The 13,124-nt window shown below is 47.7% G+C and overlaps 1 protein-coding gene across 2 annotated transcripts in view; it reads left to right on the top strand.

Annotated features, from left to right (window-relative positions):
• The window catches only part of Ccdc93 (CCC complex scaffolding subunit CCDC93), a 73,559-nt gene extending 63,750 nt beyond the window's left edge, over positions 1-9,809 (top strand). For both annotated transcript variants that reach the window (XM_087906592.1, XM_048443795.3), the window contains exons 23-24: positions 1,603-1,716; positions 3,943-9,809. In XM_087906592.1, coding sequence (XP_087762718.1) covers positions 1,603-1,716; positions 3,943-3,996 — 168 coding nt within the window. In that variant the 3' untranslated portion in view covers positions 3,997-9,809. The remainder of the gene's footprint in view (positions 1-1,602; positions 1,717-3,942) is intronic.
• The last annotated feature ends 3,315 nt before the right edge of the window (positions 9,810-13,124 follow it).

Below are 13,124 nucleotides of genomic sequence, written 5' to 3'. Positions count from 1 at the left end.
CAAATGAATGATCCTACCCCTCCCCTGCTTTACAGATAAAGAATTGCCCTCTGCTAGCAGTCTGCCTCTCGCATCCAGCCACCTCCTCCCTGCTCATTGATCTCATGACATTTCACTCCTAAACCAAACTTCTTCCACATAAAGGAAGTGGGCGTGGTGGCATGTGCTTATGATTCTGATGCTGGGGATAGCAATGGGGGATCCCTGGGACTCACTGACCAGCCCTCCTAGCCTACTTAACCAGTCTAAGGGCAGGTAGAGACCTGTCTCAGGATACAAGGTGAGGGCTAGCAGCCAAGTTTATCCCCTGGCCTACGCATACACAATCATGCACATAACTACACACAGGTGCGTGCACAGGCACCATCATGGCTACTTGCAGGCAGCATCTGCTCTGTACACAAAGTCCTCCTGCCTTCACCTCCTGGGTGGCTGGTGTTCTGCAGTTAGCTTCAGGAAACACTGCACACACCACTCCTGGTTCTGCTGAGTTGCCCCACCTCAGAGCAACCACCCCCACCCCTACCCCCAGCCTTCTGCATCACAGAGTCCACACACCCTCACCATCTCACTCCATTCCGTTTTCCTCAGCACCGATACTCTGAGAACTGTAGTGTGCAGTTGCTTGGTTGGTTAGCTGGTTGGTTGGTTTAGTCTGGCACAGTACCAGTTGCCAGGATGTGCCTAGTGAGAACAAAGACTTTGCTTGTTCACTGATAACTTTAGGATCTCTGTAGGCGTTCCCTTACTAATAAAGGACCTGAGTTTAGTCCCTAGAACCCTGAGAAAATGTCAGATGCAGTGGTGTTAGTGTATACTTGTATTTCTGGAGCTGGGGACCTGAAGACAGGAGCATCCCTGGGGCTTGATGGGGTACTTGGCAAGTTTCAGGCCAATGATAGTCCCTGTGTCTAAAACAAGGTGGGGCCAACTAGGTGGCTCACTGGGTATAGGCACATGATGGAAGGAGAGACAAGCTGTCCTCCAATCTCTACTCACAACCTCGCTGAGCTTTTGGCTACATTAGAAAATCCCTTGAAGTCAGCATCTAGTGTCTGTGTATAAGATCAGAGAGGAAAAATCATATAACGTAGTCAAAGTAATAGTAGATAGCTTATCCTATGGTGCAGTTGCAATAAATGAAAGGGTGATGGGCTATTTATTATAAATACACAATAATATACATCAGAGTTACTCACCTACAGCACTGCCGACATTCCGAGCCAGATAATCCTTTTCCTTATCACAGTCCCGGACCTGTAGGGTAGTGAGCAGCTTCTCCTTGCTGGTGGTGCTGACAAGTCCTTCCTTGCAGTTGTGACGCCCAAAACGTCTTGCAGACACTCACAAATACTCTCTAAAGACAAAGTAGTCCCCAGCTGAGAATCTCTCTATGCTGTTCCTCTAACGTTCCACGGCAGTTTACTGCCGAATAGATTATAGAGCCTACAGATGGTATCTATCATTCAAGAAAACAGGCCAGCCAGAGAAATTATGTCTGGAAGGGAGGCTTGGAAGAGACAGATGCGAATGTTAGTCAGATGCCTGTGGTAGTCGCTGTCAGAATGACTATTCATTCATTCTCCAAAATGTTTGCAACAGATGGAAAAGAAGAAGCAGGAGAACAAAATGAGAAGGGACCAGTTGAACGATCAGTACCTGGAGCTGCTGGAAAAGCAGCGGCTCTACTTCAAGACCGTGAAAGAGTTCAAAGAGGTGAGCGGATGCGGGCCGGACAGACAGGTCATAGCCAAATCATAGCCAAAATCAAGTGCTCGTTCACCTCACCTCAAGATGCACCCTTAAAAACCAGAGCTGGGGGCTGGCAAGAACTGAGTTCTGTCAGTGAGGCACTTGCAATGAAAGCAGGAGAACTTGAGTTTGGTACCCAGAACTCACAGGATAGGGGAAAAATAACAGGTATGGAACCCACTTATAATCCCAGTGCTGGGGAAGAGGAGGCAGGAGAACTCTGGGGCTTGTCGGCCAGTCAGCCTAGCCTACCCCATGAGTTTCAGGCCAGGGAAATACTCTGTCTCAGAAAAGTAAGCTAGGGCCAGCAAGATGGCTTAGTAAGTAAAGACGTTTTCTACCAAGCTTGGCGACTTGGCTTCAAAAGGCAGTGCCCACATGGTGGAAGGAGGGAACCAAACCCACAAGTTGCCCTGTGATCTTCGTGGCAGGCACATATGTACACACAAAGTAAATAAATAGAAAATATCATTTTAAAAAGAAGGTAGACAATGCCTGAAGAGCAGCAGCTAAGCCTGACCTCTGACCTCCATAAGCACATGTACACACGTGTGCAAGCACACACACACACATATACACATGAACAAAGTGAAAACATTCCATGTTGATGGTGTTTTTGTTTATTTTTAAAGATTATTCTGTCTCTTCTTCCACCTTATTCTTCTTCACCTGGCCTACGCTCTGTTTTATGAGTTAGCTTTGGCAACTGTACGCCTGTCTACGGGCAGAGCAACAAATCTCATCCTTCCAAATGTTCTCCCAGCTCTGACTGTGCCTCTGGCATAAGCCAGGTTGTAAAACAGACGTGGTGTCTGTCCCTACGGAGCTCTGCTGTGCTGAAGGAGACAGATGAGAAGCTACGAAGCAAATGAGCAGAAGCCCTAGTGAATAAGACATAATAAAGTAATAGTGTCAGCTTCACCATAGAGAGACAGCGCAGATCTGCAGCCAGAGCAGACTCTGCAGGCTGAGCAGGGCTCGGCTGTAGGGAAAGCGGGAGCACATCAGCAAGCAGCCTAGGGTCCTGAGGCATGGAAAGCACCCAGGGACTGGTGTGGAGCACATACGTGATGCACATGTGTGTGCAAGTGCATGTCCATGCATGCTTGTGCAGAGACTAGAGGCTGTTGGACATCTGCTCTCTCATTCATCCACTATATTCCCTTGAGGCAAGATCTTCCACTGGGTCTAGAGCTAGACTGGCAGCCAGGAAGACCCAGCAGTCGTCTGTCCGCATGCCCACAGCACCAGGGTTACAGACGTGTGCACGGTCCTGCCCATCTTTCCAGACTCCAGTCCTCCTACTTGTTCATCAGGCACACTTGCCCACTGAGCCATCCAGCCTCTCAGCTTCCCTTTGGTTAGAGACATGAAGACACTTTGGTAAGGACCTGGGGTTGAACTGTCAGGTGGACAACTCTAGAATTTGCCAGAGAAAGGGAATCCAGAAGGGTAACTGGTAACTCTGGACACTGGACGCCATTGGCAGGCAGTGGGGCCAGTGGCGTCCCTCAGTGATGGCACTCAAAGTGTTTAGTTCCCTTCATAAACACCTCTCATTGTGTCTTCTGTGCACTTACTTCTTAAGGCCAAGAATACTTGGCATCTTCGCTAGATAAACCTCTCTCTCTTTCACCTGCTGTGTACACTAAAGCTACCTTACTCACCTCTTAGGGTACAGTCTCTAAGGCCCCTTCTCCCCTCCTTTCCTCTCAAGAAGACCGGCAAATAAGCTTTCTGCTTCTGTCCCCTGGGAGTTTAGAAAGTTCTGTCTGTAGAACTGACAGGGCCTGGTCTTCTGTCTTCAGCCCAGAGGTTTCACCACACCTGTCCTGACACAGGTCAGGAGGTCACCAAGCAGTATCATGCCAGGAGACAGCCTGACTTGTCAGAGAATGGCTGCTGAGGGGCAGGAGATGTAGGTTAGTGGTGGAGCCTGCCTGGCAGTCCAGAACACTGGGTTGGATCCCAGCATCTGTAATTCTAGTACTCAGGAAGTAGAGGCAGGAGGATCAGAGATTCAAGGACATTTTTGGCTTTGTACCCAGTTCAAGACCAACTTAGGCAATGTGAGACTCTGTGTCAAAAAGTTACTAAGACTGGGTGTAAAGTTGGGGTGTAAAGTTTGGAGACCCCATGTGAGTGCCAATGACTAACACTGATTGCTGTCTTCCTCCTCCGCTTTCCCAGGAGGGCCGGAAGAACGAGCTGCTGCTGTCCAAGATCAAAGCCAAGGCCTCCTGAACGTCCACCTCCACTTCTGTATGTTGTTGGGACTTTTCTGATGGCATGTACAGACTACAGGATCCCAAAACGGTTATGAAAATGGCCGTGGAGAGATGCGGGAAGATTCATTTCAACTCTCTGGATGGATGTTTTCTTTCCACTGTTTCGTTTCATCTCTCCTGGCTGCAGCTGGTAGCCTCAGACAGTGACACCGTGGCTTGGGTGGCATCCTAGGACCCTATGAAGAATCGTGGGCAGTGCTCATTCACTGTCCACTCAACTTTTTTTCTCCAGTAACACTGCATTTATGAAGGTACCCGGGTTTGTACGGGCCCTGAGAATAAAGAGCATTATGTTCAGCAAGTATTAATTGAGCAACTGCTGAAAAATGAGCCCTGGGGTAAATGTAGCAGAATACAGAGCATTGTCCCTTTCTCCTCTGGCATCTAGCAGGGACAGAGAGCAGATACAACCCTCCTAACCCTAAAGCTTGCCCCTTGTAATGCTTCCGAAGGCTGCTGAGTGAGCAACCAGCCCATTGGTGTTGCTGGCTTTGGCCATACCCCAACCGTTGTGCCTTTTGTTCTGGCCTCTCACAGTGCATACAGACTATAGGCTGGGCTGGCATGCTGAGCAATTAGCCCATGGGTGTAGAGACTAAATCAGGAGAGGTTCAGGTTTACTAGCGTTCACTTGTCTGTGTTGGGAAGACTAATATAAAGTGACCGTGATGGGTTTTAGAGATGGGAACCCTTCCTCTGGAGCCATGCTTCTCTGGTGTTTCCTTTGGCATGGCTGTGGGTCTGTCCAGCCCTCAGGCTATATGTGGTCAAGGAGAGCTGTCAGGGTATCAGCGTCGTCCTTCAACCCTGCACATCACCAGGCTCACTTGATGGAAACGCTGCAAATGCACCTTCCGCTGAGGACTCTTCAATTAGCATTGAAGCCTCCCACATCAGGATGGGTCCTTGTTTGAAGCATACCCCATGTTCCTGCACTGTCGGGATCTAAGTAGAGACTAAGATGTGTGTGCTGTTCAGTTTTATCAGCGCAGGCATAGGGAAACATAGCAGGGGCTGAGCAGGGAGGAACGGCAGATTTGTACATAGGGGCACAAGGACTCCATGCAGGAAACAACACTTGGGCTAGATCTAAAAGGAACAGGATGTTAGCTGAAATAGGAGGAAGGGCCTTTAATAGCCCCTGAAGGGTTGGTTTTAGACTCTGGAAATGAGCAGAGCGAAGAGATTGCAGAATACTCCCCCAGCAATCAAGAACCTAGCAACTGGGTCCTGCTCAGTAAACCCCAGTGTGAGGTTTGAGCTCCAGTCTGCGTAGATTTGGCGGACACATGTTCTAAACAGCAGGTTGGGACCGTTTGACAGAGGCATAAATATGGGAGGCAGGTGGAGCACTGCGCAGTCACAGAAGCACTGCTCATTTCTCGTTTCCTAATGTATGTGGTTAAGAGAGGCGGGAGTCATACGGACTCAGGAAAGAGGTGCTGGGGGCAGTTGGTGGAGCTCTTGCCGAGGTTCCATCCCTAACATTACATAAACCAGGCATGGTAGGTACACTTGGGATCCTAGCTCTCAGGAAGTGGAGTCAGGAGGAGCAGGGTGTCAAGGTTATTCAAGATTGAACAGCAAAAAGGAAACCAGCCTGGGCTACAGAAGACTGTCTCCCATGCAGGCCTAAGAGCATCACGTGTTCCTGACCCAGGGGTCACTGAGCTGTGATGAGCTGGGTAGGAGCGGCAGCACCCAAAGCATCACTCCCCTGTGCCAGCCCACTTCCTAGAGAGCCATGTGCGCAGGTTCCGCTGTGACCTGGTGGTCACAGGAACACTGAGAAAGGCTCAGCTGTGGAGTGATGCGCTGAGGGAGGAGGCGGCATCGGGACTGTGTTAGAACTCCCAGTTCAGAGAGGACCATCACCTTACCTTGAGAGGAGGCTCGTCCACCCAGAACTCTGGCTGATGTCAGTGTTTGACCACAGGTGTTGGGAGGGAAGTGGGAACCGGTGAGGTTCAAGGTCTCTGGAGCCCACTGTCTGTGTCTGGGAGAGGTCTGGAATACCTGATCTAAAGCAACCATAATTGGTTTTGGAGATGGAAACCTTTATTTGGTATTGTTTCCGGGAGTTACTTTGGTATGGCTGTAGGCATGTTCTGCCACAGGCTGCCCGCAGCCAGGGATAGCTGTGAATGTGATCCAATACCACATTTTAAAGTGATTTAAAACATGGAGGTTCTTTTCCCTCTCTGTTTCTTTACGCTGTGTACTCTGTGTAGACTTTGTAGATGACAGTATCGTGCTATAACATCAAAAGCTTGATCACTCCTGGTAGGAAGAAATTGGTAGACACCGTATCCCATTTTTTAACTCACAAGACTTAATACAGACGGCGAGAGATACGTGTTGCTAGCTCTACAGTGCCAGGTGTGAACTCCTTCCGGAGGAGCAGGCCACAGATCTAAACAAAATGCAGTTGGCTCCCCCCGTAACAGCCATTCCTCTATTGCACCAATGCTCACATCTTGCCGAGCTGGTTGGTATTATAGCATGCAAGTTCATAGCTGGGTAAGACTGTTGACGACACCCTCCCCGCAGCTCTCTGTGCAGCAGCATCTGCCACTATGAAAGCTCGCCAGCAGGGAGAAAGAAAGCCCCTGGCTTGGATCTACCGTGATTTCTCTGTCCTACATTCAAAGTGTGTGGCATCTAAAGTAGTAGTGTCTTACCATCTGGTGTTCTAGTGGGAGACCATGAGCGATGGCTGACCTGTATTTTGAAGCCTTCTGGGTTGACTAGGCTGGTTGAACACTCTTTGAATTGGCTGCAGAAGTCAGCACTGAGAATCCTGCATTTGCTTCCAACATCCTGAAACATGACAGCACCTTTGTGGGTAATTCCAGCATGAAGTAGGCTGAGGAGATTCCCCGAGGGCCCTGGTCATTTCAGAATCTACCTGGAGACTGGTGAAAGGGAGGGGCCTACCAGGGCAGTGTCTTCTGTGCCCAGACATGTTATAGCATTGAGTTCTGAGCTTTCTGGCTTTTTCCCAGAATTATAAGACAGTGGAGAAACGTCTGTAAGTGACTTTTTTTTTCCAGTGTGCAGAAACCAGACTCAGAGCAGTGAGACTGTTCACTGGGCCGGTGCCCAGTGCCATGCATTCTTAGGACCAATCTGCAGGTCGGGAGCCGCCTTCACTCCTCCTTGCTTCTCATGGAGTACCCAGGGGTGCTCTGATAACGATCAGGCTCAGAGCAGCTGTGAGCTGGGCTAGAATAAGTTAATAGTGAAAGGCTGGGAGGATGTGAGGACATGTTCTCCCATGTTTGTGTTTAGTCAGCCAGCACCACAGGGCTGCACATAGTACCACCGAACAACTGCCAACCTGCATCCAGAGGGGTGGTGTTTTTCCTACTGAAGCAGAGTCCATGCTGGGCATAAGCTCCTGTTTAGCCTGCTCTTGCAAATGGAGTTCTGGTCTGTAGCCCTTGGTTCAAGAACAGTGAAGATGCAGACTGGTAGTGGAACCAAACCAGCATAGGTCACCAGGCAGGGCTTTTCCTCTCCAGAGTGTTCCTGGAGATCTCCCAAACCCTTGAACAAAGCAAGGGCAGGCCCTCCAGCAGCCCTCTTCCTACCTCACAGAGTGTCATTCCCATGGATTGTCACTTTGGCAGACTCTCATCTTACCTATCCTGAGTAAAGTAGGCACTACCTGAAGGGTAGTAGGACCCCAGCCTGCCCTGCAGCCTGTACATCCCACATTCCCTCTGCTCCCCATGGTTCTAGCCTGCCTGTTCTCCAGGTGGTGGATGTCAGTTTTCTAGAAGTAACTTCTAGCCGTGACTTTGCTTGTCTAGGTTCAGATGGTTAAATTGAAATGTGCCCTGAGAAATACTGTAAGGAAGTGTTGTATAGTGTATTCGTTGCCAGTGTTGGTCACCAAGAAACAGAACACCTTAATAGAGAGCAGTGCCATGGTGAGTGTCATGGGTGCTATTGCCCATTCTTAAAGCTGAGCGTGGCCAGAGGAAGAGCCTTATGAGATGCATCTTAGAGTCTGCCATGCTCCCCCTAGCAGCAGGTGGCAGCAGGCCAAAGTTGTACATAAAAGTCAGTAAAGTGCTTGTCTTGCAAGCATGAGGACCTTGGTTAGGATCCCCAGTATCCATGTAAAGAGCCAGGCCTGGCCATATGTTTGTGTATTCCTGGCACTAGAGAGGCAGGGACTGAAGCATCTCTGGGCCTCACTGACCAGCCAGACTAAATGAATTGGTAAGCTTCGAGTTCAGTGAGAAAACCTGTCTCATAGAATAAGGTGGCACGCAATCACGAAGCCATCTGAGTTGTCCTTTGGCCTTCATGTGCACAGGCACATACATACACGTGCACGCACATATCCCATGCACATATAGGAGCATACACATACAAAAAAGTAATGAATGTGTTCCATCTTCTCAGAATAAATATGATGTGTAAGATCGTGAGTGGGCTTTGGGATCTCATCTGCAGTGTGTCTGACATTCTGTAACCCCATCAGCCTGTGTCAGTTTCCTAGATGGACCAAGCTCACCCTCCGTGGGTATTTTCCTCACGTGCTCCCTGAAGAGGACTCTCTCCTCTCCCTGATTTGGAGTAGTGGCTTTTGATCACCTGTGTGTTCCCTTTTACATTGGCCTCCTGATCATATCACAGTCCACCCACCACACCCCTGTTGTCTGTCCTAATGACACATGGCACTGCTTACGGCCCCCAGTGCTTTGTAAGGTCTGCATCGTCCCTCTCTGCAATGTGTAAGGGCAGCAGAAGCAGGGACCTTGCCCGCTTCATTGTGGTTCCCCAGACAAGTCAGCACATCCACTTGGTGAAGTTGGCTCCCCAAATTGTATCTTAACATTCTGTAGCAGCAAGCTATAGATTGAACCTAATCCATGCTTGGGTTGAAGCAGGCTGGCGGCTCTAGTAGCAGCATTAGAGAAGCTTTCATTAGTCACCAACCTTGAAGGTCGGAATGGAAAAAGTTTTCCAGAAGTTTCCAACCTTTAACCAAGATCACCTTCTGAAGATGCCCAGTATTGTGGCAGGGAGGGCACAGCAGTGTCAGACAGGGTGATGAGTTTCTTCTTCTTTCAGATGTGGTAGATACATCTTAGCCACGTGAATTCACGAAAATGGGTGGTACTGTCCAACTGTGGGCAGCAGCATCCCATACAGGGACGGCAGAGCTGCAAACCTGTGGCCTCCTTGGAGGACAACTGAACAGTATGTTTATCACAAGTCCAAGTGTACCGCCTTTTGAACCAGCAGTGCCACGTCTAGGAACTTTTCTTATGTATGGAAACTTTTATTAAAGCAATGTTTGTAATAACACGAAGTTGGAAACTATCATTAATTCAGAACAGGGGTGAAAAATCATGGCCCATCTCTACAATGGGGCATTTTGCAGACATTTAAAAGAAAAGGTCTGTGATATATATTGATAGGAAGTGTTCACAGACCTTGAAGCCACATGGTTAAGTGGGAGAAGAAAACATAAATGAACATTCATGAAATGCCAGTGTTTGGAATAGAGATATGTATGTGTTGTAGGCGTGTATGCATATGTATGTTTGCATATACTCACATAAATGCTTGTGATACGTCTGCTTGCCTGTGCCCAGGGTGTCCCTGAAAAGTGACACAGAATGCTGGCAACCTTGGTTGTCTCTTGGAAAATGGTGGGAATGACTTTTCACCGCTTGTCTTTTGTATTCTGGAATTTTGTACCATGTACATGCACTATCTACTCAAAAATAAATAGTTTTTGAAGTTTAATTTGGTTTCATTTTTTAAAAAATCGTGGGAGAAGATTACACTTCCATTTATCTGCTATCTGCTTCCTTCCTTCCCTCCTTCCTTTATTTTTAGGGAAGGGATTAGACACATGGTGTTGAGACAGGGTCTCACGTATCCCAGACGGGGTTCAAACTCCATATATCAAGGGTGAACCTGAGCTTCTGATCCTCTGGCCTCCACCTCCCAGTGCTGGGACTACAGGTGTGTTTCTCCACACCCAGTGTACGCCCAGGGCTTCTTGTATGGTAAGTGAGCATTCTACCAACTGAACTACATCACCACCATCCCCCATCAATATGTTTGGTTTTGTTTGTTTGTTTGTTTGTTTTGTTTTTCAGGCAGGATTTCTCAACGTAGCCCTTGCTGTCCTGGAACTCACTTTGTAGACCAGGCTGGTCTCGAACTCAAAGATCCACCTGGCTCTGCCTCCTGAGTGCTGGGATTAAAGGTGCTCAATAATTTATTTTTTTAACTAAAGCAAATCACTGGAGTCAAGCAGTGTGATGCTGTTGTTGGATGGCAACTTGACCAAATTTGAATTTAACTAAAACTCAAATGATTGGGCACAACTGTAAGGGACTTTTTATGAATTAAATTACTTAAAGTGGAAAGATTCTCTTCTAATCCAGATTTTTAAAGTGGGAAGATCCACCTTTAATCTGGACCACACTTTCTGAAGGCAGACTATGTAAAAGACACAGAAGAAGGTAGCATGCCCCCTCCTTGGTCTGCTTGCTCTCACTGGCAAGTGCATTTCTTCACTGGCATTAGAGGTTACTTCTTTGGGATTCTGGTGTATACTGAAGACCAGCTGAGACATCCAGCCTCATGGACTAAACAACTACTAGATTCATAGACAGTCACTGTTGGACTTGCTGAACCACTGCCTGTAAATTGTGTGTGTGTGTGTGTGTGTGTGTGTGTGAGAGAGAGAGAGAGAGAGAGAGAGAGAGAGAGAGAGAGAGAGAGAACGCATGTGCGTGCATGAAGTCATTCTGTAAATTCCGTTACTCTAGAGAACCCTGGCCAATACAGACAGCTAGGCTCACTTGCTTGGGTCTTAGGCACTGGACCACATGAAGGGCTGGCTGTGTCTGCTGGAAGAGCTTTGGGGACTGGGGAAGATGGTTCTGCTCTTGTGTGTATGTTTACCAGGGATGGGAATGAGCTGAAACTGCTCTCAGGTTGCTATATCTCATGAGAATCACATTATAACCTGCCTGTTGACACTCGCAGTACAAAAGGTGGGGACAGTACCTCTGAACAATGCCAGCAGCCATGCCTCGATCACTTGGAACCTTCTGTGGGTGCTCTTTCCCACCCCCTCCTTACCAACTCTTCTTGTTGGTTTTTATTGTCCAACTGGGCATAAACCTAGAGTCATCTGTAAAGAGGGAACTTCAAATGAAGAATTGTCTCAGATGGGCTTGTGCCCATATCTATAAGAGATGGTCTCAATAGATCTGAAAGGGCCCCACCAACTATGGGCAGTACCATCCCTAGGCAAGTGGCCCTCATCCATATATAAAATTAGCTGAACACATGCCAGAGAGGAACCAGTGGGCAATGTTCCACCTCTGTGGTTTCTGCTTCAGTTCCTGCTCTGCTTTCCCTCGCTAAAATTAAGCATGTTACCTGGAAGTATAAACAGAAATAAACCCTTTGCCCCCAAGTTGCCTTTGCTCTGTGTCTTTGTCACAGCAATAGAAAGCAAACTAGAAGAGCAACTGACTGTCCAACTCTGGGGCATTAGTTCTTTCTCTTGTAGCTGTGATTGGATAGCTGACAAAAGCAGCTTCAGGAGGGAAGGATTTGTTTTGGCTCACAGTTCCAAGGGACACAGTCCATCGTGGTGGGGATGCATGGTAATAGGAACTTCAGAAGTGTCTCGTCACATTGTGCCCACCATCAGGAAGCATAGGAATAATGCTTGTCTCAGCTCGCATTCTCTTTTTTCATTCGGTCTGAGATCCCAAGTGTGTGATGCTATCCATTCTCATGGATGCGCGCCTCTGATGACCTAATCTAGAAACTGCCTCACATAGAGTTTTATTTCCATGGAGATTCTGAATCCCATCAAACTGACAATCAACATTAACCATCGAATCCCCAGGGAAGGAGCCACAACTCCTGTTAAGTATTATTTAAGTGTGGGGAGGTGCACACACATATGCATGTGCACACACATGTGAGTGCAGGTGCCTGTGATGGCCAGAAGAGGACATTAGATATCCCTGGAGTTGCAATAACAGGCATTTGTCTGCTCCTGACATGCATGCTAGAAATGGAACTCAGGTCCTCTCCAAGAGCAGCAGTGACTCTTAACCTCTGACCATCTCTGGCCCAAGTACTGCTTGTTCTAAAGCAGGGAAGTCCTCTACTTGGTCAGTTGATTTTTTTTTGAAAAGAAAAAAAGAACTTTTTTATTCAAATTAAGTATATATATATATATATATATACATATATATGAAGCAATTTACCATCTTAATAATTTTCATTTATTTCATATACCAACAACAGTTTCCCCTCTCTCTTCTTCTCCCATTCCCTCCCTTCTATCCCCATGATGTGGGATTCCCCTCTGTATGCTATGAATATGTTTTGTTACCATTGGTTAATAAAGAAGCTGCTTTGGCCTATGGCAGAGCAAAATAGAGCCAGGAGGGAAAACTAAACTGAATGCATGGATAAAGAAGGCAGAGTCAGGCAGATGCAATGTATCTCCCAAAGGAGAAGGACACCAGAACCTTACCAGTAAGCCACAGCCTCATGGTGATAGACAGATTAATAGAAATGGGTTAATTTAAGATGTAAGAGCTAGTTAGAAATACACCTGAGTCATCAGCCAAACAGTGTTGTAATTATTAGAGTTTTGTGCGATTATTCGGGTCTGGGTGGCCAGGAAATGAAAGCACAGTCTCTGTTTACACCCCCCCATTCACTCCTCCATCTCCATTCAGAAGGGGCAAGATCTCCCATGGGAGTCTGCAAAGCATAGCATATCAAGTTGAGGCAGGACCAAGCTCCTCCCCCTTGCATCAAGGTTGGGCAAGGCATCCCATGATAGGGAATAGGTTCCGAGGAGACAGCTCATGCATCAGGGACAGGTCCTGGACTCACTGCAAGGGTCCCCACAAAAGACAAAGCAACACAACTGTCATCCAGGTGCAAAGGGTCTAGGTTGGTCCTGTGCTGGTTCCCTAGCTGCCAGTCCAGTGATGGAGAAGGGTCATCTGTCTATGTGTTACTTTCATTGGTTAATAAAGAGACTACCTTGGGCTTTTTGATAGGCTA

The sequence above is a fragment of the Myodes glareolus genome, chromosome 5 (assembly GCF_982192425.1).
Source record: "Myodes glareolus chromosome 5, mMyoGla1.1, whole genome shotgun sequence".
Classification (NCBI taxonomy): Eukaryota; Metazoa; Chordata; class Mammalia; order Rodentia; family Cricetidae; genus Myodes; species Myodes glareolus.
The sequence above is the reverse complement of the archived record's forward strand: the minus strand, read 5'-3'. Positions and strand labels throughout refer to the sequence as shown.